Source organism: Terrapene carolina, unplaced genomic scaffold, assembly GCF_002925995.2.
Source record: "Terrapene carolina triunguis isolate 2854851 unplaced genomic scaffold, T_m_triunguis-2.0 Scaffold35022, whole genome shotgun sequence".
Lineage (NCBI taxonomy): Eukaryota > Metazoa > Chordata > Testudines > Emydidae > Terrapene > Terrapene triunguis.
This window is the reverse complement of record NW_020699373.1, coordinates 3,580,234-3,608,003: the sequence shown is the minus strand read 5'-3', so window position 1 is coordinate 3,608,003 and position 27,770 is coordinate 3,580,234. Positions and strand designations below refer to the sequence as shown.

The following is a 27,770-nucleotide window of genomic DNA, read 5'->3' as shown; positions in this document are numbered from 1 at the left end:
TTAATACTCAAGTCCCAGTAATAATAGGTTTTCAGTTCTTCCCGTCTAAAATAATAATTTGGTTACAGTTGGAGTCTGTGGCACCTGTGACTCACTTTCTCTACTTTCTCTCGTGGCCCTATGCGTCGCTTACTTGTAATTTTTTTTTGCATATTTTTGTTAGCAGTTCCAGCTGCTTCATTCTTGGTTTTTTCAGAATCAGGGCTTGAAAAAATTATTCACCTGTGGCATGTAAGAAGCTTTACTGCATGAATACCATTGCCTTCTGCAAAACCTAAACTTCTATTAAACTCAGTTTATAGTGCTTACATCTGCATCTTAAAGAATACTCTTGCAGAGGTGACCTTCTAAATGTGAACCGTGTGTATAACCAGTAGGGTGCTGCCCTGAGTTTGCAGACAACTCTAATGTATCTTCTGCTGCTCATAGGTTTTTGCAAGCTCCAGGGGAGAACTGAAGATGCTTTGCTCAGTTTTCACTTCTACTACTAGGACCTTTGTGGCAGGGGAGGGGGAAGACAGTGAAACTGACCAGGTTTGCAGCCATTTCACTCTGGCTCCTCAGGAAATGTCTGAGGAGCAGCTGAAACTGGCACTTGAGCTATTCACTGAGGGAGGACCTGAAACCAGAGTCCTCTAACCCCCACTCTTCACACAAATCAGGAAGATGAGTTGATGCACAGAATTTGGGTAGTCTTTACAAAATGGAAGGATGACCTGTAGTCTGTGGGGGGTGGGGTGGGGGAGAACTTAGATTTTTGGCATAATTTGGCTTTGGCCAGAGGTCTAAGTTCTATTTGCATGGTACTTGTCCATGTTTTTAAAAAAAAATCTTAATTATGGCCTGGAAAAGAGTTCCAGAACCACCTCTATGGTGGATCAAATCCTGTATTTCCACATATAAAGTCACCAGTCTTCTCCCTAATAGCATTCACAGGACACTTTACAAGTACGGTGGCCACCTTATTAGCTGAAGGGGAAATGGATTCAGTGGAAAAGACAGTGGTTCTTCCTTGCATGCATACGTACCTCTTTTTACAAAGTATGATATGTTTGGTATATGCAGTGTTGTAGCCGTGTTGGTCCCAGGATATCAGAGACACAAGGTGAGTGAGGTAATATCTTCCTTTGGACTGACTTCTGTTGGTGAGAGTGACCAAGCTTTTGAGCTTACACGGAGCTCTTCTTCGGGTCACAGAAGTTGGTCCAATAAAATATTACCTCGCCCACCTTGTTTCTGTACATATTTGGGGTCAGTCTCTGTAGATGGGGGTCTTTTTGGCCCTCTGGAGCTGAGTGCTCTTGCTTTGCAGAGGCCTTTCCATACCAAATTGGGGAGTAAGGGGGCACCCATGTTCAGAAGCCATTGTCTAGACTGAGACTGTTAGATGAGCAAGAACAGAAGACTTTGCTTACTCTGTAAATTTCTGCAATGACACACTAATCTAGAGTTACAAAGAGCAGACAATTCTTTACGGTCTGTTCATTTTCTACCCCCGCCCCATCACAAATCATGCTTTTAAAATCCAAGGAAAAATCCAGCTGAAGGAAGCCTGAAAACGATAGTTTATTTGGGCTAGAAAATAATGTTAGAAGCAAGTGACTGTTCATGTTGGTTAGCAAATTCAAACAAGAGGTTCAGATTATCAAATGAATCATTTCAGAAAGCCAACTTCATGGGGATGGGGGTGGAATCTCACTTCCATGCCCCTTAGCTTTGGTGATCCCACAGACTTGCCTGCTTACACAGCCTTGTAGTTTTTGTGCAGGCAAAATTCCTATTCATATCAGTCATTTTCCCTCCAATAAGGAAAAGTGCACAACTTGAGTCCTTGAGTTATTACTTGACTCTAAAGAATAGCCAAAGGCAAAATTTTTCATGTCTTTCTTTAAACTTTGTCAGGTGAAAGAGAATGTTTTATCCCATTCACATCACTTGTACTGGGTTTCAGTCTTTTTTGGCTTAAAGTTCATACCATGTCATTTGATCACATTTAATTTCCAGATGCTTTCTTGTTTTTGGGAATTAAGCAGTTCCAATAGCTGAGCCCACAAGTCTCCATGCAGATATGAAGAACTAGAAAAAATGAGTATTGAATATGTTTCTAGCTTACTTCAATCTCCCTTCTTGAAGTTCAGTGTCTTTTTTCTACATTCTCGTATGGTCTCATTTCTCTCCTCCGTTGTGGGAATATCCAACTTTGTCGTACTGTTATTTAGGACAAAGGGCTATTGAGCTGCAGAAATATGTATAGGAAGGTTGTTGAGCAGTTTTTATCCTCGTATTTGCTCAGAAATAGGCTGTTTAGCGAAACAATAATTTTAGAAAAATTGATACCATAATATCCCAGAGTGAAGTTCAGGTTTATGTTAGGATTGCTGATATCACCTATTAGTTCTATTCCTTGGTCCTTCTGTGTTTTGTATTCATGGTTTCTGGATGGCATCTGGGTGATAAAATCAAGTTGTTATATCCAATCTGGATTTCCTATCTTCATGCTTATTTTGTTAGTATTTAAGGATTTCTTTATTGTGCTTTCTCTCCTTTTAACTTTGCTCTTGAGCAGTTAGAGTATATCATGCACTGGGCTTTAGAAATGTCAGTTGCATTTGTCTTCTGATGCCAAGGATTCTTCTTCACTTCTAAAGCTTATTACATGGATATATGGAAACTTTTATTGGTATCCCTCTTCACGGTTCCCTGCAGATGCTTGCCTTAGGGATTATAAATCCTTTTCTTCCTCCTTTTCTTTTGTTGATGTGGCCTTAAATATTTTGCATATTTCCCGGGTACCGATACATAGAATCAGTGTTAGTATTGCGCTACTTAGCACAATTCATCTTTTGAGTGTTCCATAGCACTTGCGGGTTCTTCTTAATTCTGTAGGTGGAGAAACTCCCAAAATCTTAAATGTTTCTTTCCTTTATGATCCCTTTTGTGCAGGTTTCCTCTTTTTTCCCCAAGAACTTCCCTATGTTACCTTTCAGCTTTCTGTCTGGCTAAAATCTTTAGCCAAAATAATCATTGCCCCCTATCATCAGCCTCGTCACAGCATCCCACATTACTGTGTGTAGTCAAACTTGTCCTTTGTTTTAAGGCCCGGAGTCACTCAGCTGCTCACCTAAGCACAATCCCTACTCTTCCACCTTTTACATTGGTAGTCTGCTGTCTCATTTTCTTCTAGGCTCCCACCTGGAATGCTCGGTCTGTCTAGCCACCACCTTTAACCCATTCAGATCGTCCTAAAAACTCAATCTATGCAGCAAAACCTACAAATGAAGAAAAAATTGATTTACTTGGTTTGCAACAAGCACATACTGAGCTGCAGCTTTTTTTACCTTTTCCCTCCCTTCGTGTCCCCCCCCCTTGTTTGTGCTTGTGTAATGTGCTTGATTTTTAAAGAGCCCAAATACTTTCTAGATTTTTTGTTTAGTGAAGAGGTCCGCACATGTGGGTGACAATAAAAATAACACATGCTTACCTCTCTTCTACAGGCTATTATACACAGATTGTAAATTTTCCCTATTGTATAGTTGGGGCGGTGTGTGGGGAATAAGGACATTCTACCTCGGGCCCTGAAGAAACAACCATAAAGATCCTGGACATGAGGCACTTAGCCCAATAAAACTTACAAGAGCTGTCTCCTATATTACTCTGCCTCACTGGAATTAGTGGGTGCCAGCTATGAGTTTGATACTCTTCCTTATTTAAGTTCCTAGCAAACCTCCCTTTGAGCATGATTGATACTAGGGCTACCTACCTTTATATTGCTGTAGTTGTCATACTCTGCCATCCACATACTTGATGAGATGTGCTAAGCAGACAGAATTACCTCTCACAAGTGGGTCACTTCCTCCCAGGCAGGTTTGCTGATGCATGGAGAATGATTGGACCATGCCTATCTTGGGAGGTCCTTCCTTTTTTAAGGAATTGCGCTGCTCCCCCCTCCCCCCGCCCTAGTCTTTCCTTCACTACCAACCCTTGTTTCCATGACTTAAGTCAAGGCTTCTGGTTCTGAGGACCTTACCCTGTTCCTGTATCCACAAATAATCTTATTTTTTTTATTTATTTTTTAAAAGAACCCTTCCCATAGTATTCCTGAAATCCTATCCAGTTTCTCTAAGTGATTTCATAGACCTGCACAAATAAATGCTGCGCATCTGCAGCATCACAAAGGACCCAGGATTCAGAACACCATTAAATATTTTTTCGATTATCTGCGCTTTGAAGGATTAGAATGACCAGTATTTGTCTTTCGCTATTTGTCTTCAGTTGAGTATTGATGTGAAGGGCTCCTTTCTTTTTAATAATATCCTCGAAGACTGATTTACGAAGGAAGAGCACAAGACAAAATTGTACTTTTTAACAGACATTTGACAACTTGAGGAAAATCTAGTGCGAGGCACTTTGCTCTACTTTGCAAGTACAATTACCCCCCCCCCTTTTTTTTTTAAAGCCCTAGCAAAGGGCATGCCAGCAGATCTTGTGCCCATGCTAGTAAACTTTCACGACCATATTTTGCCTTTAGACTACCACCATAGTTGGCAATGGTAGTAGTCTAAAATGAGTCGGAAGGGAAGAGATGCTGTCCAGCTGGGCTTAAATTTACCTTTTTTATTTTATTTCATCCAAATTGAAAAGGACGTAAGTGCCCCATACTTAAGGTCTGATCACTGTGCCAATCACTTAATATATCCAAAACAAAATGGAGTGCAGTCATGTCCACTCTTCTCCCATGCAGTATAATGTTAGCCAGAAGGGGATATTTACACTGGTTTATGCCTCCATTCCCCCTACCTCTCTTCAAAGGCCAGATGGAACAAATGGGCCCTGAAGGTCAAGGAATCTGGGTTATTTAAGACCAAGAGTGGGTCGGCTTTCAGATCTCCTGGGTCATTCTGGAGAGTATCCTACCAGCCACCCATTATCTATGTCAAGGCAGAATCCAGTGTAGTCTTGGCTGGCTGGTAGCATCTCACTGAGTGAAAGGTGCACTTTCAGGTAGGTTGGTCTCTGACCATTTTGGATTTTCTAGGTCAAAAATCCAGTATCTAAACGTGCCTCCAGAGGAGCACTGTTTAACTAGTGCAGGTCCTAAAGCACAGGTGTTGCGTATTGTTGATAGGGTGCCCTATTTCAGCACAGATGATCTTAAAATCTGTATTCAAAAGAAAAGCCTGTACCGATCTGTCTGGGGCAAGTTGTAAAATACCCTTTTGACCATTGCTTCTACATTACGTAGAGTTGGCTGTTGGTCTAGCCAGACAGCTCCCCTCCCACTCCCAAAGTTATAAATTCAGATTACTAATGGTGGTTGAATATCCTAACTCCTGTGGACTGATATCTTTGCCATCTCTTCCGGTTGGACGTCTCATTCTACTGGCATCAGCTCGATTGAGTTTCAGCCAAGTCCTCAATATTAGGATCTGTTTTTGAAGGATCTCAAGTGTGTGTTGGTTTTTTTTTTTTTTTTTTTTTTTCCTTAATGGAACTGATTACAGGGTGGATTGTTTCAAATTAAAGTACAGTAATTCACCAATTTTAATTATGGTTTAAATCTGAGCAGGAAATCTTGATTTAAAAATCTTGATTTCAATCTTGTTTTGCGTTTGCACTTATTTTCTGTAAAGAGAGAGGTTATACCAGCCTTTTGAGAATAATTTGGTACTCTTTTTTGCAAATCAGGATGACACACTGTATCTATGTATACTTATTTAAACAGTTATAGCTAATCATTCATATTAATTCTTATATTATCCTTATGTTAAAAAATAGGAATGCATTTCTTATTTACTAGATATTTTTTGTTACCGTGTCAAGCTATATTTGGATGGAAATTGGAATTCAATTAAAAATGCACACACACTTCAAAATTGTTTTAGTTAAATAGAACTACCTTAAATGTGCTGGATACATTCAAAAAAAGTTATCAAAATATGTTTGCATTTTAAAACAGATTGGTTTTTTTTTTTTTTTAATTTAATACAAGTGAATTGTACTGATTCCTTCTGGACTTTAGAACTAATAGATCTCAACCTGTCAGACCTAATTTTTATTCATAAATTGGAAGAGAAAAAACTTCCATGCTTTTTCAACTTTCAATTGCTTTCTCGGCTTTGAATGAACTAATTGAACTGAATAAGCTGAATAAACTGAAATGAAGAAAATATTCTCTGCACCTGCACACAAGGCTATTACTGTCAAAAGTTGGGTTAGCACACTTCAACAAAGTCTGGTTCCTGGTACTTAGCTAGTGACTTTGACCAGGCTAGTGGTCTGACATTTGTCTTTAAATCATTGACAACAAATTGGACTGCATGAATATTCTATATTAATTTAACTTAAATGAATTAAATAGGTTACAGTAAACTTGTACCTTTAGCATAGGTGATCATAACTTCAAATTTAATTTAAAATAGGTTCATTTTAAAAAAAAAAAGTATTTAAAGTCTGATTTAAAAAAAATTATCCACCCTGCCTGATTATGAATAATTTAGGAGAGACTTAGAAGACAGTGTTTGTCCCTTTTTCTTGTTTCCTTTGTGCATCTAACACTGCATAGTCTGTATCATTGGTTTCCCCTGATCAATTAGTTTCTGCTGTTTCTGTGGGTCTTTTACCCAGCAATAGAAGATGATAGAAAACCAAAGACCTTTCCCAAGGGGAATCGGGGGCTGGGGTAAAACTTGAAATAAATGTTGTTAAAGAAATGGTCAACTTCAAGTCTAGTGGGCTTCAAAATGAGTGTTAATTAGAAATGTTATGTTGTTGATATGGAAGAGCTGAGAGGAAATCATTAGTCAATAAAATGTAACTAAAAGCCATTTCTCTAACCAGAACTTTAATGTATTTTTAAAAATACATTAAAGTTGGTGGCTTCGCAAAGGCTAATTTTGACTTTTACTTCCAGGAAACTCGAGATTTGGAGCAGTCTGTATAACAGGGTTGGTGGTAACGAGTGAAATTGTAAAACAGGTGGCAGAGCAAAATCTGTCTTTGAGAAATTGTTTTGGTAATTCAATTCTTGGCTAGCATAAAGGATTGGCCAATGATAGTCATGTGGGAAGCTTATGTAATGCGTCTCTACCACCAGAGAAAGCATTTGTTAAGAAAACTAGTCGTCTGAAGAGGGACCACTCGAAATGTCACCTTTTCCTATGGTCAAAGTAAAACTCTTTGCATGTCAAGTCATCTTTAGAAGTGACGAGATCCTAAAGTTTCCTACTTCTGTGACACAACTGTGTCAACTTAGTGAGTTTTTTGGAACTGCAGTGCATTAGAATACAAGTTATTGTAAATCAGGATGATATGACACAACTACATCCTTCAAGACTACTTGATCAGGTTTGTCCGGACCAACTGGAGCATGTATGCTTAAAACAACTGAGAATTACACTGAGCTTTTCTTGTGTAGGTGACTATTCTTTTAACTTGCCCTTCAGTCTGCAAATGGGTCATTGTAGGGTAGGATTTACAGCATGGTAGATTGAGTTATGTATTATCCTCTTTGGGTTAAGATAAGACTAGAGACAATGTCTCAAATGGTCTCTTCAAAGATTTATTAAGCCTGTAATTGATATGAAGACACAAGTATTGCTTTTAAATTGGAACATTAAATATTTACTACTGGTACAACTCTGACTATAAGCTTTAACTTTTCAAGCAAACTGTTTTAAGTTTTATAACTGAAATAAAGGAAAATCAGAATTGCTCTATCATGGGTTACTTAAATTAAGTAGCCTTGTGTTCTAAATTCTATGCAGAAAACAGCCTTCCAAAAGCTGAATTGCTTATGGCTGTGGCAAACAATCTTTGGATTTATTTTTTTTATATAGAGATATACCTATCTCATAGAACTGGAAGGGACCTTGAAAAGTCATCAAGTCCAGTCCCCTGCCTTCACTAGCAGGACCATTTTCCCCCCCCCCGCGATCTGTAAATGGCCCCCTCTGGATTGAACTCAAACCCCTGGGTTTAGCAGGCCAATACTCAAACCACTGAGCTATCCCTCCCTCCTATATGAATAGAGTAAAGAAGTTGGGCTAGATTAGCACAGCCAAAATTGTGGCAAAAAAGCAGCAGTCTCCTGCTTTGGTTTAATGCCAAGATTGTGGCTGTATTTAGTGTCTGGGCAAGTTGTAATACGTTGTAAATGGCCATTACCTGTGTCGGTGGCTTCCTAGCATTGCTAATTTCAAATCCTGCTGGGTTTTGCAATTTGCATATTTAAAAAAATTCGGTTGGTTTGCTTGGGGACAATAATACCCTTTATTCAAACATTACCTCTAACATTCATATTTATTGGTCCAATTATTCCAGTTGAAAAATGCTGACTGACTCTTCTGCTTCTTTATCTATGTACAGTATACTGTTCCAATAGGGCTATTGTAAGTAAATCCATGCTGAACTGAAGCAGCAAAGCTTCTGTACATAAATTTAACTCTCTTTTTTTTTAACGTGAAGTTCCAGGGTTAAGAGTAGACTGGATTCTAGCGGAGCACGGTGTTGTCTTGTGTTGTGACTTTCATGGGTGGGATGGATGTGTAATGGAGCGTTGTTGGTTTTTTTTAATGGTACGTGACCACCTTACATTCTAATTGAAACTAGATTCATTTGTTTCCCTCCTTCTCCCTTCCTTGTTACAGGATTTTTTTTAAAAAAAATCATGTTGTGGTGTGGTTCCTTTTAGACATGGTGTGGTTTTAAGGTAGTTTCCAGGCTAGGTGCAGAGGTAACTAGTTTGTACTACCTTTAAATTAGGCTGTTTTAAAAAACAAACACAATTCATGTAAGAAAAACATGTTTTAACCAAGTTTGGAAAGATTAGATTGGAATTGCCTCAAATTCAATTAAACCACACTGCATGGACGTGCTTGGAATATAAATACAATTACTGTAAATTTGTACAAACTGATTTGTTGCATTATCTTGCTAATCTAACATACGGTACTTTTTGTGTCCATATTGCAGACGGCAACTCCAAACTAACATGGCAGTCAGACTGTGTGATGTGGCTTCTCTGCTTAGAAGTGGTTCGTGGGCAGCAGAGCCTTGGACTGGGGTCTGTGGGATTTTTCTTAAATTCTGTAGGCTACTTTTTAACGTGTTAAAATAGTGCTGAGGCCATACCAAACACTTAAATCTCTACTGTATATGCTTTCATGTTTAAACATAGTTTGTATCTCTATTTTGTCAGGGCCCAGAACAGTGTATTACGATAACTTTTTTTTAAACATGGTGATCTGTAGAAATTTAAACCGCACTGATTTTCTTTCTGTTTACAAATATAGCTTTTTGTACTGATTTAAAATATCCAATGGATAACTGAAGAGTATAATTGTAATAAAACTGTTTTGGTATGGTCTGAATACTAAATTACAGTAATCTATAAAACCTGTACACTGTATTTTTTTGGTTACTAATTTTTTTAAAGTTATTTACAATTCCTACTCTAAAAGTTGTTTTAAAATTGTAAATTACCTTTAAAACTATTTTTTTTTTCTGGCTGAAAAAATACTTACTCTGTAACTGCTCAAAGACTTGCTTGATATTCTGTGAACAGTTGTTGAACCTATCAATGGAATATGGGTTATTTGTAAAATATAACATATTAGTATCACTTGATTCAGAGCAGATGGTCCTATAGCTGAGAAATGTTGTAATTTCAGTGTACCCAGGCTACTGCAGCTGTTCACTTGAATGTTGGCTTAGGATCTCATTCTTGCCTCCTGAACATAAAAATAAAATGTGCAATTAAGTGAGGATTGTTTGTTGTCCTTGCTAATTTCGATCAATGAACACTTCAAAATTTAAACGCAAACCCAGTGAGTTTCAGTCGGAATGCAGCATTTGTGGCTTACCCGGCTCCGCCAGATATACTAACATTTGAATAGTAATTTTGTCTTAATTGGCCTCAGCTACTTTCTTGTCTTTTGACACAGGCTTGTTTTAATACAGTGCCAGGACCAGGTTAACCCACAGGAGTTTGTCAGGAGGGAAGAAAATGTTGCTGCTTTAGTGGGAGCTCAGTTCAACAAAACTGGGTCCATTTTTTTAAATGGGAAAAATGTTTAATATACATAATTACTGCTTTCAGTTTTGCACCAAATGTCACCTCTTGGGCAAGACTGTATTTCTACAGGAGTTGTCCTAGTTGTAACCTATTTTAAATAAACAAAACAAAAAACAAGCACCAGAACCACAACTGTTTCACGGGGCTTTAAATCTCCTACTTTGAAGACACTTTTACTCACTTAAATCAAATTTCCAGGCTTTGAAAACAGTTGATGTCATAAGAGAATTTGGCTACTTAAGCTGCAGATTTATTAAATAAGGTTTTTGTGTGACATGTCCTCTTTGAAACCAGCAAAAAGTTAGATTTGAGCACTAATTATCTTTCTGAAAGTGTTCTGTAATTTGTGCTTAGGGTTGTCGTTTTAATGTTGGAACCTATATTTTTAGATAATAAACCTGACCAACGTTTACATTGTATTTAGAATTGGAAACTGTCCTGTGTAGCTAGTTCTGTAAATGGATAGAACAGTTAAGTCTCGGATACAATGGCTGCATTAAAAAGTTGTCTTGCCAATAGTTACCATGCAGTGGATATCTGATATCCCACTTAGTTGGAATAGATCTCTGGTATCATCTAGGCAAGCGTTGACTCTTTAATGACCTCTTCTGCATCTGTGAGTTGTCCATACAGTTATTTGGGGTGAAATAAAAGTCTGTACCATAATCACTCATTTATGAGTAAAATAAGTACAGTAAGTACTAAGCCATGTATTTTGATTTTTGGGGGGGAGCTGAGAGGTAGGGAGAAGGGGGATTGTAGGTATCAGCCTATTGGAATGCTGAGTGCTATTTAAAAGTTATTACTGACCCACAGAAGTGCAGAAGAAAATGGCCTTAGATCATCAAGGAAGAAGAGTTCCAGTTTCCATCCCAACATTTCCATTCTCTCTCTAAACATCTTTAAATCAGGGATTATGAATTGTTTTCTTCCAATGTTCATCAGAAGTAGTCTTAAAATATTGTTAAACTTGTTTTCAATACTGGAAAAGTAACCAAAAGAGTACATGCTGTTTTTTGTTTTTGTTTTTTGTTTTTAAAGTGCATCCTGTACTTTGTTGGTGCTCAGCTGTAAACTGTTAACAATGTTAGTGCTTAGTAACTGGTTAAAATGTGTTGATATAATAATTCCTGTACTTGGAAGGCTGATTGCTTCTATGTGTAGTAAAATTAAGTTTTTCAGTGGTTAATTTTTTGGACAACGCTTTCTAGAAGCACCCTTAATAAATATCTTAGCACCAACCTTATTTGCCTTTACATTTCTAAACATCTTACTGCATCACAATTAAAAATTCCTTTTTGTAGAGGCATTATTGGAAGCCTGGAAATAACCTCTTGTGCATAGTGACAAGTCTTTAAATTCTTGGCTGGAATCTCTAATAGATTGTGAAATATGAATTCTGACAGTTCTTATTTTCTCTGTTTTAGCAGGTAATTGCTGCCATGGAAACACAACTGTCTAATGGACCAACTTGCAATAACACAGCCAATGGTCCAACCACCATAAACAACAACTGCTCATCGCCAGTTGACTCTGGGAACACAGAGGACAGCAAGACCAATTTAATAGTCAACTACCTTCCTCAAAACATGACACAAGAAGAGCTGAAGAGTCTGTTTGGAAGCATTGGGGAGATAGAGTCCTGCAAGCTTGTAAGAGACAAAATAACAGGTATGTTGGAACTGTAATTTTGCATATGCACATACACGCAATATGCTCTTTAAACCAGCATTTTGCATAACATTCAGCTGTTGTGAATTATGGGATTCAGATGGAAGAAGCAGATACGTATGTTGCTAGGTTGAAGATATTAGCTGTGCTATAGTCTCACTTACGAAGAATTTAAATGCTTTTTATTTGCGTTTCATCCAAGTTGGTAGATGAGCAATATAAATGCTAACGGGGCCTTTGAATGCTCTCTGAGCTAGACATTAAAGGCTTTGGAAAGGATATTGAGATGTGAAAAGAATAGATAACTGTACATCACTGACTTGTGGGGTATTTTTGATTTAACTCAGTTGGAACTTTGGTTTGCACTAAGCCCGGCAGATGGAACATCACAACTTAATTCTCCTCTCTCTCTCCCCCCCCCCCCCCCCGCATGAGATAAATTAAATAAATCTGAAGCTTCTTATTTTTCAGTGGGGAAAAGGGTGGATGGAATCCTTGTTCAGTCATACTCGCTACAGTCTCTTGGGTGGGGGGAAAAAAACTTCGCACGGCAATATTTTTAATGCAGCTTCCTTGATACATGTTATCTGTATGTTCTGTCTGAGAGATGTTACAAATAATGTGAACTGAAGACTGAATGGAGCATTTCTTTCATTTAACTTTTTGTTTAGCATAGGTTGAACAGTTCTGTTGCACAGGTCACACATGTCTCCAGGATGAAGACATTAAAAGCCATACCCCTGGTTATTAACTTTCTGAGTATTTTTAAGTCAGTGGTTTTCAAAGCTTTTGTATTGGTGACCCCTTTCACACAGCAAGCCTCTGAGTGTGCCCCCCATATAAATTAAAAATGGGGGGGTAACTTAATGTAATGGGGACTCAGGGCTGTCAGCTCCATGGAGCTGAGAACTCATGACCCTCATGTAATCATCTTGTGACCCCCCAGTTTGAGAACCCCTGTTTTAAGCAGACTGAGTGGATGTGTATACATATATTTAAATAACAAAACGAAGAGCTGTACTGCAAAGTTCGTTTGATCTCATCCCATTCTCTTTGTCAGCTGTCAAAATGTATGCAAAATTAGAAGTATTTAAAGTGCATTGCATAGTCAGTGGCTGTAGCAAAGTTTTAGCTAGAGTTGACATTTTTAGATGAAGTTCCTTATGTGTATAAAACTAACTTTCTGGTTCTCAAGGAATTGCCTGTTTGTTTGCCTAAAGGTTTTTGAGTATTCCACATCCAGCTTTTTAAAGTGATTGCCAGCTAAATCATTTTTTCCCAGTTACATATTTCTAGTACACTTACAGATGGGGCTTTTAAGATGTCTTGGATGTTGTGTGGTTTTTAAAGAGAACTCTCTGTAAGGTCCCAACCTCCATTTGCTGACTTTTTTTTTTATTTGAGAGGGGAGGCTTCTCTCATGTAATCAGTAAAGCTGGTAGAAATTTTGCAAATCAATTCTTTTTATTTTTTTTTTTTTTTTTTTTTTTTTTTGCCTGAATTCAAATTTTTTTGGCAAGCTTTCTCCATTTTTTTTTTTTTTTTTTCCAACCAGCTCTAATAATTAAGAGCTAACCGAGTAGAAAGAGCATTGTAGAGTAGAAATGCAGAGGTCCCAGTTTAGAGACCAGTTTTATTCTGAAAGTTAGCTTTAGGGACACGAACACCTAGCTGTGACTGCAGTAGGAAATGGGGATGTCAGGCTGAGGCCTAGAGGGCATCTGTAGCCCATGAGCAAAAACATATGGGAAAGGAATCCACACACCTTTGCTGAGAACTGGCCAGGTGCCATTTGCACTGTTTGCATGCTCTCCTTCCTGATTATGCTGTTCCAATGGCATGGATCTCTGCAGGCATTTTACCCAACAGTAGCCGTGCTACAGTTGCTGCTGGAGTGGGGAACTGGTGGTTCTTGGCAGCCAGCCAGGAGCTGTTGAGGAAAAGAGGATTCTCCCAGCATCACACTTACCTGTGCATCTGCCTAGACCACCATCCCTACTGCAGCTGGGCTTGCCTTTCTCCAGCCTAGTACTGATGGACTATAACAGACCCCATGTGATCTGTATGACTAATCTGCACCATGCACCCAATTCCATGGCAACATTAATTTAGTCTAGCGCTGTGAAATATCATCCAGCATTCCCTTCCTTCCTCCCCACATACATGCCACTAAGATTCAGGTTCAAAATACTAATTGAATTTTTTTTAAAAAATAAATGTCAACAGTCCTCTTTTTGAGGATGACTTTCTCCACTTTGTGCTCCAGGCAGCTTTGTTCCATTTCCCCGGTGTTGGATCCTGCCGTGTTTTCCGGGTGGCCTGACTCCTTCCCCTTTCTCCTTCATGTGTTCCAGGAAAGGGGAGTTTCAGCAGCTCATCATTTTGGGCCACCGCTGCTGCTGCTTGTCTGCAGTCAGCCTAGTTGGCCAGCCTATTCTAGCTCCATTACTCCTCCCTGGCTGCAAGCTGGAGTCTAACATTTAGGTCCTTGACCTCCTGCTGCCTAGCTCCATGGGGAAGTTCAGGGAATGTGCACTGGAAGTCAATTAACTCCTCCTTACTGGGAATCCCTGAGGATATAAATTGGCGAGCAACAAGATGAGGCTTGAAATTAGGTGAAGGTTTCTAATCATCAGAGGAATAAAGTTCTGGAAGGGGATCAGTGGGGGCAAAAAAACTTTAAGTGGCTTCAAGACTGAACTCAATAAGTTTATGGAGGAGATTGGCTACGTGCCACTGTAGCCAATCTGTGACTGCTAGCAGTAAATATCTCCATCGGCGGGTGATGAGACACTAGATGGAGAGGGCTCTGAGTTACTACAGAGAATTCTTTCTCAGGTGTCTGGCTGGTTGGCCTAACATACTCAGGGTCTAACTGATACCTCTATTTGGGGTCAGGAAAAAATTTGTCCTGGGTCAGATTGGCAGATACCCTGTGGGGGTGGCGGGGAGGAGGGGAGGGTGGGAAGAGAGGAGGAGGGTTTGCCTTCCTTAGCAGCATGGGCATGGGTCACTTGCAGGTTTAAACTAGTGTAAATGGTGGATTCTCTGTAACTTGAAGTCTTTAAGTCATGATCTGAGAACTTCAGTAACTCACCCAGAGGTTATGGGTCTGTCACAGGACTGGGTGGGTGAAGTTCTGTGGCCTGCAATGTGCAGGAGCTCAAACTAGATTATCATGATGGTACATTCTGACCTTAAAGTCTGTGTCTGTGACAAGATGTGGCAGCAATAAGGTCTGGGCAAGAAAATAGTAAATGTCATTTTGCTGCAGCTGGGTGCTGACAAACTCCATGTCAGAAATACTGAGTTTTGTGGTATATTGGAAAGATGCCAAATTCTACAGCTACAGAATGGCTGAGTCCATGGAGCACTGAAAGATGAATGGGGCTGTTAACATCTTAGTTACTTTAGGCTCTGTGCAGAGACTCAAACAGGCATGGATTGCTGCATGCTCACTTGAGTTCAGTGCTGTCTCCACCTTAGTTCCCTCTAAGCTGCGTGGCCGCGCAGCTGCCTATTAAGACCCGCGCAGGGGCTTAGGGCTGTGGTGGGGAGAGATGCCTCTCCCCCGGCCCCAAGCTGCTGGGGGGAGTTCTCTCTCCCTACTGCAGCCACGGGGCAGCCTGCACCCTCGCACCAGTCCTGAGCCCCCTCCCCCACTCCGAACCCCTCGGCCCCACCTTCACCACATGAATTTTATGTGCACCAATATGAAGGTGATGTCACACATGGACATAAAAAATTAGAGGGAACACTGATCTCCACTGGTATATGGACTAGAAACAATGTTTTAAATTTCTCAGCCATAGAATTTGCAGAATCCAGGGGACCCTGATTTATAAACTACTGTTCCTGCATAGGCATGGGAACTTCACTCCCCTGTAAACTAGGCAGGCTGCTCTGGGTGGTGGGATGGACCTCCTATTCAAGTAAGTAGGCAGAGTCCCCAGTTAGGAATCCTGACGGTCCCTCACTACTGCGCTAATGATTCTTGCTTTGCATGTCATGAGAGAATTGGCAGCAGCCATATACCAGATGTACCCAAGTAGTGAAAGGGAGGGGCTGTGTAAAGTGGGGAATGCAGTCCCTTATTTAAGAAGAGAACAAACACGGAAAGGGGAGATAAGATTAATCATTTTAAACCTGAGTTTACAGTACATAATCTTGGTCTTGGTAGGTTTACTGGTGAAAACCACACTTTTTGCACATAAGCCATTTGGACCTAAAATGAAAAGGAGTGAAAATACATTTTGTTTTCAAACGGCCTTCCATTTGGGGTACAGTATTTATTGCAGTCCTGTTGTACTCCTCTTCTTGGCTAGTAACCTCCACCTGTTTCCTACCCACCCACCCCCGCTTTTTTCAGCTATGCTATATACTAGCTTCATATGAATTCCACTATAGATAGTTAAAATATTGAACAAGGTATTTGTTACGAGAAATACGTGGATTAGGGTGAAAGACTATTAATGTTTTGGTGGGCTCACCTAGTGCTAAACTCTGCCAAAGTTAAACACTAAATTTATTGGGGTTATACGGCTGGAATTTCAGGGCAAAATTTGAGACTTTAGTGTCTTAAAAATAGGCAGGTCTTCGAGGCACACAGCTTGTAGTAATGTTTAAGTCTATCATGACTGATTGAGATTAGGCCCTGTGTATGTCCCAAACCAACTGGTCAGCATCAAATTGTGTTGTGTGGGTCACAGAGCCCAGATGAGCCCACAGTTTGGAAACCCTTAAAATACCAATGAAAGGCATAATGGAGTGAGATTAGACTTAGGGCTTGTCTACACGAGGAAGGTAATGTGGAATAAGCCAGTGTGTAAATTTTAAAGCGCACTTGCTATCCCTCATTAATGCTATGTGGGGACACTCTTACTTTAAAATATACTGAGCAAAACCACACACAGGCACTTCTAGTGCACAATTAAGAATGCTCATGTAGGGAATTAGTGTGGAGTAGCTAATGTGCTTTAAATTCACACTCTAGCTTACTCTTCACTAACATCCTCATGTAGACAAGCCCGCAGTCTCAACTCAATCAGTTTGTGAATTTTTATTGTCCCTTGGGGGTAGGGAAAAAGATGCTAAAATTGCTCTTTGATCCTTGATTGAATTTAGCAGGGCCTGTGCATTTTGGGGGAGCAAGCGAAAAGGAGTGCAAGTGGGGGAAAATATAAGCTTAAAATCTGCATAAGCAGTATCTTTTGGGATTTTTTTTTTCTGCTCCTTACTGCTAAATCATACATCCACATATATTCACCATAACGTCTCCGTGTAGACGTCATGGTTGTTACTCTGCTTTAGCGGGTGCTGTTTAACTGGCACTTGAGTAAAACGAAAGGCCGCAGAGCTACAGCAGCTAGCATTTTACAAACTCCATTGCTGAAAGAGCACTTGTCTGTTGGACACTTTATGAATGACCAATTTCTGCTCTGTGCGTCTTGTTAAAATTGTGTTGCTATAATAGTTTCTTTAAAAAAGAAATCTCAAATTCTTAAGTGGAGATCTTGTGTGCAAAGTATCAGGCAATAGCAAATGTCTGTATTGGCATGTTACGTATCTGTTTTTAATGATTGTCCAAGTGTCCCACTTTGTGGGCCTGAGATAGGAATCTCTTTGAATAGCACTGTCCATTTGAGCTGTGCCAGTGCCCTGCATACCCTCTGACGTTCTGTAGCGAAGGGTATAAAGAGCAGAGAGTCTGCAACTGTATTTCGGTTCCTTTTTACCGCCAACCGCACTACACAGTTGTGGCCTTGCGTATTGGTTGTATTTGGGGTTGTAGTTACATTGTCCAGTTAAATTTCACCTTTTAAGCCCTTTGGCCCCCCCAAAAAAAAGGAAGCACCCTTAAAGTCTGCGAAGTGTCCTGCCACTTGACCACTCTTATGTGGAATTGTTGGAGTCTCCAGGATACAAATCCTATCCATTCTACAAGGCAGTTATTCCCGTCAATGACACTCAAAATACCTTTTCTTAGCCTTGGTAAGCACATATACCACACACATGCTCTATGAAAAAGGCCCCCAAAAGTGCCTGAAGCTCTTTCTCATAGAGACCTGTGAGGGCCTCTTTGGTTCCTAGATGGGAGAAAACTGCCACCCGGCGTAGACCATTTAGTGAATGCTCTGTTGTGCTGGTGATTCACCATGTGCTACAGGACTCATTCAGTGTTGAGTCCAGAGTCAGTGGAGGGATGTCCTCCCCTCTTCAGCCCACTCCTGTGGGGAAAGAGGAAGGAAGGATCCCTAATCTTAGGGTGACTAGCAACATAAATGGCTCACTGGTACAGAGGAGATCAAAGCTAGGAGGCAGTTTTAGGCCCAGAACAGATCCCACTGATTTTTCTGCACTGCAGGGCCTCCAGACAACCTCAATGCTGTTCAAAGAAGCTTTTCTCCTCACCCATATTGCTATGCTGCCTTCAAGCCACTCAGCACTGTAAAACCTTGTACTGGCCCACTTGGCACTGAAGTGCTTGCCATGGTGCCATGAGTGTCTCAGCTCTCTGCCCCGGCATTCAGCAATGAAAGACACTGGTACATAAGACTTCCAGCACTGACATCAGAGTCCCACACACCATCCTCTATGGTGCCAATCATGCTTCCAGTTGTGGAAGAAACAACTTCAGAACTGATGCTCTCATTACCCATGAGGTTCATAGTACAGGGGATTGAATGGTGGTAAACAAGCCAGTTGCTGTTGTGGCCTCCAGTAAGAATCTGTTCATTCCAGAACCATCCACATCTTTTATACCTCACTGTTGATCCAAGATATTCTGGAACTGTCTAGAACTCCTGAAGGAATGGCTCCACCTATGGAAGAGACTTTTTCCTCCTCCTCCTCCTGCATCTGAAAAGACGGGAGATTTCCTCCCATGTATTTGCCACATTCACTATTCTACAAACTGAGCTACTTGGCTAGGTAGTCCAGGGTACACCCCTATAAGAATATCAGGCCACTTGACAGCAACACCCTGTGATACTTCCCATGGCCTGCAGCACTTGCTTGTTTTGGGCCCCATGTGGAATACAGAAGGGCTGTATCTCGTGGTCTGCCTCAAGACCTAGGTCTCCTTCCCTTCATATATTCCAGGAAGGTCAATTAGTTCAGTGTTCACACCTCCAAAACTAAGATGTTGAGCAGGATAATGTGCAAGAAGCTGAGAACCAACCTATTTCTATGGTGACTTCATTTTTGCCGGATGAACAGACTACCCGGCTGTTCCAACCCAGCCTGATTACTGCATCTTTGAGGAACTCTTATGGCAGATGGTGGATACCCTGGAAATTCTCCTGCACACTCTGCTGGAAATGGCACAAACTCCTGGAGAGGTAAATCTGCTCTGACCCAGGTGGATTGTCAGTACCAATAAATGAAAATCTGTTAGGTCCCCTAGCTGGTTCTGTAGCACCCATATCAGACAGATAATACCTCTTCCAAGAGGTTTTAGCGTTTTTCAAGTCCTCCAATGTGTGTATCGGGGTGACTGATCCACAAGAGGCCTAAACAACAGGGACTGCCCAAGCCAACGCCATGGGACAAAGTCCTGAAAATGCTTGACCTTTCTGGATGAAAAACACATTCCGCAGCCAGTTTACAAATGTGCATATTGAACGACCGAAGTAGAACTGCCAGGCTAAATATGACTTCCTGAACTGGGATTGAGTGTCAGTTCATTGCGTCTTCCATAGGAGCATAGGGAGAAACTCAGTGGTAGAAAGGCAAATAGTGGCATGTGTGTCCTTAGACGTTGCCCTCAATTTCTTGGGCATGGCAAGGATCTGCATTCTCTCCTTCCCACCACACACCCCAGTTTGGGAACCATCTTATCAGGAGGGCTGTACCCTTTTAACCTCTGAAAAGTGGGTCCTGGAGATACTGGATAAAGGGTACTCCATCCAGTTCCAGTCTCTCCTTGATGCAGGGCAGGGTATGGACTCCTCTCAAGAGTGTTGAGAGAGGAAGTGGACTCCCTTCTGTAGCTCAGAGCTGTGGAGCTCAGAGCTGGGGATTCTACTCATTTCCTAATCCCAAAGAAGAAAGCAGATTGGCATCGCATTCTGAATCTTCAACTCAACAAATATAGCTGTTTAAAGCATGGTGACTCTAGCATCAGTAATTCCTACCTTGGCGCCTCAAGATTGGTTCATGATTCTCCTACTTACAAGATGCCTATTTGCATATCACAATTCACCTGGCCCACAGGAAATATGCCATTTTCCTGGTGGCAAAGTCTCATCAGTCCAAAGTGCTTCCCTTGAGACTCTCCGTGACTCTGGGGATATTCAAGTGACTAGTGGCTGTGGCAGTTGATCTAAGGAGACAAGGGATCCATATTTTCCCATAGCTCAAGGTTTGCCACTGTGGAGGTCAGAATCAACAAAGGAATCAACTCTTGCCCTACTTCAAGCATAGAATTAATGGTGGGAGGGGTAAGAGTATTGGCCTATACAGCAGTAAAGGCGTAGCTACCACTGTACAGGTACCTCACCATTCTGAGTGTCTCAGACCAACTGCAAACCTGGCGAAAGACATCAGTCAGGATGTGTGTCAGGCTCATGGGACATATGACCTCCAACAGTGTAAAAATTGTGGCCTCTTGACGTATATAAAGGTGCAATTGGTGAAAAACCTAACTTTTTCCATAGCAATTTATGCATGAGAATCATGGGAAGTTTAATGCTGCTGACAGGAAGACAACTGAAACTTTTGCAATATGATTCTAGTGAAGCCTCTTGCATATCTCCTGTACAGGGGAAAAAGATGAATGCCTGTTAGATATATTGGAGAGAAGCAGATCCTGATGTCAGAAATCAACAGATGCAGATTTAATGTACTTTGGTCACATTCGGCATAGAGATGGAAATAACCTTGAGAAAGTTACAGAAGTAGTGGTAGAGTCTCATTGGAGCAGGGGATAACCAGCCAGGAAATGGATGGATGGTGTGCAGCAGATCATTGGAAGGTCAGCTGTTGAGCGCTCCAAGTCAGTGATGAACCATGAAGGTTTCTGAAAATTTTGCTAAAATGACTGATTATTCAGACATAAATAAGTGGATTTACTTAAAAATTCTTGCTTAAAGCTATTACTGAATGCTACTTGAATCAAGCATTCAGCTTGCTAGTCATCTTTCCTAAGCCTCATACGAGTGAAGCGGAAGATAAACTCCATACCTTGAATGTGTCAGGTCTCTTACCATTTGGACAGACTGAGACCATTCAGGAATTCTGCTAGACTATATTTCTGGCTTTTGCTAAACGGAATGAAGTGTCAGCCTGTAGCCACACACAAAATGGGTTTCAGACAGTGTTAGAACTTGCTATCTGATAGATCACTTGGACCAACCTATGCAGATCAGTATCTATTCCAGCAGAGTTTAATCAGCCTCTGCAGCTTTGCTAAGGGGCACTGCACTTCTGGAGATTTGCAGAGCAGCTACCTGGAATTTGTCTCACATTCACCCAGTGCTACTCCTTCGTAGAGGGCTCCAGATTAAATGCCAGCTCTGACAGAATTGTCTTACAGCAGTTTTCAATAGACTCCAACCACAGACTCCAGGGCTTGGGATCACTGTATGCAAGTCACCAGAAATTACATACATATGGACAACACACATAAAAGATCCGCAGTTACTGTAGGGTAACCATTTTTTCCCATTATGTACATGGAGAAATTTTAACCGTAGTAGACACCAGTGTCTACTATTACATAACCTAAAGAGGTTTGCATTCAACATTTTATTTTAAAATAAAGTTTATTCTTCGTAATCACATTAAGTGATATGGAGCCAAGAGTTGAACTCAGCATTAAATCTAAGGGCTTATCTCTAATACATTGTTTGGGGCTTGTACTTGTACAGTGGTGGAAGAAGGAAAAATTCAACACTGGCTTGTCAGTGCATTCTGTGTCTAACCCTGGCATGAATGGCACAAAAATATTGAATTTTCAATATTTGATATTTGGTCTCGCATGAGTTTGGCTGTCTATTTTTGTAGATTTCTCTCCTTTCCTCTTCTGAACCTGATTCCCACCCATAAAAAAGCACATCAAAATGTTTAGGTCCTTGACTAGGGCTCCTAGGTGCTATGATAATGCAAATCAATAAAAATAAATAGCTTTCTAATGGAGTTTGTCTGAGTAGAATAAACATATGGTCAATATTTCAACTCCGCATAGGATAAAAAGATTTGAGAAGCCCTATTACGAGCCCCTATGTTTTTGTGCATCTTATTAAATACTCATGGCCTCATTGGATCTCATATTTAACACATTTCAAAACACTGGAGCAGATTCAGCAAACTGTTTCAGACAGCTAAGGCTGTTGCACTATAGGGGAGATTCTCCTTTCTACAGAGCAGCACAAATTTTTTCGCCCCCAATCTGAATAATTGCTTGTTCTTGGTTTTTGTGAGTCTCATTTGATGCTTCTTGAGATGTCAAAGCAAAGCTAATGTATTACTATTGATTGTGATTTTTCTTGTAACAATAATTGCAGCAATTAAACTGGAAAAAAAAAGCATCACAAATCTCTGGTAAGGGAAATAAAATGGAAACCAGTGTAGTTGTAAATATGTAATCTATAAAATACAGCATACTTATTGGGGGAAATGGTTTAGAAACTAGTATGCCAAGCTCGTTGGAGTCACCCCTGTGTTCACGTACCCATTTGGTTCAAGATTCAGTTTGACAAGAAATGTCCCGTCTTGCGTATCCTCTTTGCAACTATAGCACATGCTTGTCTCGGAACAAAAAGGATCGTGCTTGTTAGATAAGTACTGACTTGAATCTTTGTTTGCATCTGAGTATCCATAGTTATTTTGCTGTATTTTAGCAGGAAATAATTGCATCCTCTGAAATGCCCCGTTGCAGTTCCTCTGGAAGCCGCTTTCTGCATATAATTAGCTATTTTTTTCCACACTAAAGGAAAATATACAGAACTTCACATTGTAATTCCAACTGCATGACCTCTCTGGGGATCCAGTCCCACAGCTGGAGAAACGTTGACATGAGACTACTGTGCAGGAGAATCTGCGTAATATCATTTTTTTTTTTCGTTTGGACTCCATTGCTGCTCATCACACACATTCCCAAGAGAATCCAATTTGCTTTATTTGTAAGAAACCCAAAGATGACTTTGGAAAAAGTACTCTCAAACTGAATTCCATCAACCTTCTGAAACACAGGGGAGTTCCATCATTTCCTTGCAAAATAGCAGTGTGCAAACCTCTAAATCACTGCCTGCTTCAGCAAACAAGATGTATATTGACACCTCATCAAGAAGTAAGTCAGTCTTCTCTTACTCTTGGCAGAACATCTTCAGCATCTATGAGCCAGCTACCTGGCATGAGTGTAGAATGTATTCACAGCTTGAAATGTCAGCTTTCTTCAGCCAGGGTCGTTGTGACCTCAGTGCATTCAGATATCTAGCCTGAAAATGGTGGTGCACAATAGTAGAAGAGCTTAGTTGAAGTCAACACACATTCCCAAATGATACCAGCAGCATAGGGAGCCATATGAGCACCTTTACACTGTTAGCTACAGAGAACCCATGTTTCTTCCAAACCTCTAAAGTTTCTTCTAAACTTGAAGAATGACAAAGAATAAACATAATTCAGGCAATTTTTATTGCTCAAGAAGTGACTGGGTGGGCTTGTTTTGCAGACTTAATGCATTTGGGACAACCTCATTCTCTGCTCATATACCAAATCTCAGTCAGGGATCCCTTCTGCATTCTGACCTAGAAATACGAGCTCTAAACTAGTGGTTTGAGAAGCCCAGTATTTTAGAGGTACCATTTTTATCCAGTAAAAAAACTTATTTGTTTGTCATTTTATTCCTGGTATCATAAGAGGGGCATACACCAATGTTTTACTGTCTGCCTTAACAGGAAAGGTGAGACACAACATTTGTGGTCGGCTGCTAGTTTTGTTCAACCTTCTATTGTTAGTCTTATGTATAGCCCTGGGTTATTGGTCAGACTCTTGTCTCCCTCTTTCCCACCCATCCACCATTTGCACTCCTTGTGATTCTTCTGGACGGTGTCTCGTTTGCAGTCTTCAGATAGACACTTAGTTTCCTCCTTCCTCCTAAATTGTTCCAACTTGCGCTTGCTCTTCCTTTCTCTGTCTATTGAGAGCTTCTCTAGTGGCTATAGTTTCTGCTAAAAGGGTGAGTGAGACGACAGCCCTCTTGCCGTTTTTCCTTTCCTCTCCTCTTTCGTAGGGAAGTGGTGATTCCTACACAATGTCTTGAAGATTGTCCTGCCTAGTATCTTTCTAGTCTTTTCTTGAAGTCCAGGAGTCAAAATGTCTGACAGGCTGTGCAATTATCTGTTGTCCAGTTGTTGATGGCGCCTAGTTACTAGGGCTCTAGAGACGCTTGTGGTAGGTTGGAACCATGTATGACTTGGGGCTGGTAAGAAAACTAGTTTGGTTGTTTGTTTGAATCAGAAATTGTTGTTTCTCTTCAAAAGCTCTAACCAGTTTAGGAAAACCACAAGAGCTCAGCCCAAACATCCATCCTCATGGAAGCATGAACTGCAGTCTCTTTGGCTCTATTTTTTACTTATTTTTCCTCAATAGAATATAGAGATGACCTCTTCACCCCCTCAGCTTTAGTTGAAATTCAGCTCTCTGTACTGAAAGTCCAATGTTTCTCCGAGGATGAGAGAGGTTCCCATGTAAGGGCTACCAGGTATTACTAGAGTACTGAATAATGGCAGCACTGTAATCTTCTAGCCCTCCACTTAGGCTATAGCCATATGAAAACCCATCACAGAGTCTCCATAAACAAATAGCAGAATGGCTCAAGGATCACTATAAAAGGACTTTGCTTTCGGAAAAATCTGTAGGCTCGCTTCAGCAAACCGTTTCCAAGATGTGTTCACATGAAGCTCCTAAAGTCAATGACTGGAGGTTGCTGCCTCAAGCTGTTTCAACCTTTTTCACACAGTGTTAGTGTCCTGAATCTTGGTTACATTATGAGCCAAAGAAGTGAGATTCCTCATGCTCTATATTTGTTGGCAGGCTGCTCTATATTTGTTGGCAGGCTTTGGAAGTCTCTACCTGTTTCCTAATCAGCATGATTGACTGGATTGTAAGGCCTTGAGTTGGAGACCTACTGAGATGACAATTCTGGAAATATTTTAGTTTCTCTTTTCCCATCTTATGATTCTGGGCATTTTTCTCCACTCTTGTGGGGGAGCTGTCTGGAAATGAGAGATCTGGGTAAGTAGGAAATTATTCCTTTCATAACTAACATTGGTTTTTATTTCATCAATTCAGACATCTCTCCCATACTCTTGATTCACTTGTGGTTGTGGAGTTTGGGCTTGGGGGGAGGATTAAGATGTTTGTTTAAAACAAAGGCCAAGGAAGCATTAAAAAACAGAACTAGGGTGCTTGTGAGTATAATCTGCAGCGGCAAAGACTTGGCAAAAGTAGACCTGTGAATTGGAATAGCCACCAATAAGTTACCTCTGAGAATGTGTGAATCACCCAGTGGCCTATGGCTGTTCCATCAGTACAGAAAAGTTTACATTCTTTTATACAGAAACAAGTGCATAAATTGGTACTGTACCTGGACGCAAAGCTGTTGTAAAGGGTGTCTTGCATGCTGTAGTGGTTTTAATAAAGTTCCTACTCTTCTAGATGTTGGTATGATTTTTTATCCAAGGATTAACTTTATATTTTGAAATGCTGCTGTGCAGTTCATCACCAGAACTTGTTATTCTCATACTTCGCACCTCCCTGGAAAGAGTGATCTGATGGATTGTATTTAGTTCGTGTAAAGCTCCCCCACATAAGCCTGCCCCACAGTGTCACTGCGGATCCTGAGCGCACTTTGGAATGGTTGGTGCACAGCATCAGGGTCCACAGGGAGGCTTGCTGCACGGCAGGCTGATGAGGGGGAGCTTTACACCCCAGCTTGCCAGGAACTAAATGTTGATTTGTATAAGTGCTTAGTCTTATGATGGCCAATATCCTGTATTACTACTTTGGGGCCTGCTGTGGGTAGAACACTTGAAGGTGAGAAAAGGTGCATTTTAGATTTCCAGAGCTCTCCATGAAACACTACAACCCAAAAGGTAACCACCTGTATAAAATCTTGTACTGTGATTGTGATTTCATAACTACAGTATTGCTTACACCGGAAATGGTTTCTTTAGTTCGTGGTTTTTTTTTATTTATTTGTTTTTATTTATTTTTTAAAGATACCAGATAAAATAAGGGAAATGTCAGAGTATAATGTGCTGGAGAAAAGCCAGTCTGCATTCCTTCTAGCGTTCCTCCATAGTACCAATGCAAAATACATTGACTCTTTGGGGAAATACTAACTCTTGCAGAGTTCAGGGTTTAAGCAAAAGAAATACATTGTAAATGTATTGTCAGAATGGCCTCAGTAACTTATGGAGACTGTGTGGAAGAGGCTACAGTCTAAAGATTGTCAACCTGCTTCTGGCAATACTGGCAGTTTTCAGGGATTCCAGCATTGTTCCTCTCCTGTAAGCCCCTCTTCTCCCACCCCCTGACATACACGCCAAAAGTCCCTGTCATTTGGACAAATTAATCGGACACATTAGTCTGAGGAGTTCTCATTGCTAGTGTCTTGGGCAAAGATATTCTATTGCAGCGTGTAGCTAGTGATCATAGCTGATCCTTCTGTGTAAGTATTAACTCTGCAGCTTATTTTTTTTAAAAGAGAAAAGTAATCAAAGATCAGATTTGCATAGGCTATTGCTGGTCTGTCAAGATAGTCATGCTGTCAGATTAAGCTCCAAGGTAATGCAGTTTTAATAGATGAGGTTTCTATTTCAATACAGTCTACCTAGGGTTGGTTAGCAATCTTATTGACTTGTACATCTTTGAGATGTAATAATGTGGATTTTATTAGTAATAGCCCGTGTCCGCAAAGGTGAGTACATTTTCAAGGGGAGATATTTGCTAGAAGTCTAATGAAATAGCTTTTAGCTGTGTAGGGTCCTAACAAGTTTGCTATTGGTGTAGCTGTATTAAACAGCTGACAAACCGTTCTGTAGGAAAGAATTTAGTGGAAAGGGTTTCTGCTTTTGTGTCCATGTCCAGCTGTGTTCATCCAAATATCTTGAGGTTGGTTTTTTTTTTTTGCAGTGCCTTAAATTTGTATTTGTAAAAATGTTTCTAGTTATCCAATTACTATCTGGTTTTCCTTTTTCTGTTAAATTTGTAAAATACAGAACAAGTCTTTAATACTGCATCCCAGATGATTCTCCATATCATGTGGGAATGAAGGATGAAAAAGTTGCTGATGTGCACATAACTCTACCCATATTATTTATGAAAGGGAGTGGGGGAAAGAACCTGACTTAAATATACAATTTGGGTCCTGGGCTCATTAAGTTTCACATTAAATTAAAATCGGCCTGTCAGATGTCTTAAAATCTCAAATTGAAAGTTTAAATGTTTCTATAGACTTAATGTTGGTCTCTGTTAATCTCAGTCCTTGTATGCTGTCAACCACTACCGGTCTTGATGATTTAATCTGGACTACCTTACATTTCTAATGTTCACCACTTTGGGATATTCTTAAACTACACAGCTTTTGGGATGTAATATGAAAATTCATCTTGTGTTGTAATGATCTTGAAATCCACTCCTATAATGACACTTGTCACAAAAGTTGCCTCTCTAAAGTTGTCGTCATTAAAGTCCATTAGTGGCTATTAGCCAGGATGGGTAAGGAATGGTGTCCCTAGCCTCTGTTTGTCAGAGGTGGAGATGGATGGCAGAGAGAGATCACTTGATCATTACCTATTAGGTTCACTTCCTCTGGGGCACCTGGCATTGGCCACTGTCGGTAGACAGGATACTGGGCTGGATGGACCTTTGGTCTGACCCAGTACGGCCGTTCTTAAGTTCTTATGTCATTTTATTTTCTCACAGGAGATGCACATTTTGCCCTGGGTTTGGATAGAAATGGTGTGGTTCTAATCTGAAATGTAAAAATGGCATAGCTTCATTCAGTGTATCTACTTCTTTT

The 27,770-nt window shown here is 40.5% G+C and overlaps 1 protein-coding gene across 8 annotated transcripts in view; it reads left to right on the top strand.

Annotated features, from left to right (window-relative positions):
• The first annotated feature begins 8,975 nt into the window (after positions 1-8,975).
• Positions 8,976-27,770, top strand: part of LOC112114756 (ELAV-like protein 2) — a 72,626-nt gene continuing 53,831 nt past the window's right edge. For 5 of the 8 annotated variants that reach the window (XM_026646375.1, XM_026646374.1, XM_026646372.1 and 2 more), the window contains exons 1-2: positions 8,990-9,061; positions 11,500-11,743. In XM_026646375.1, the coding sequence (XP_026502160.1) occupies positions 8,990-9,061; positions 11,500-11,743 (316 nt within the window). Of the gene's footprint in view, positions 9,087-11,499; positions 11,744-27,770 lie in introns of all 8 variants that reach the window. The other 3 variants (XM_026646373.1, XM_026646371.1, XM_026646376.1) reach the window with 2 other exon arrangements.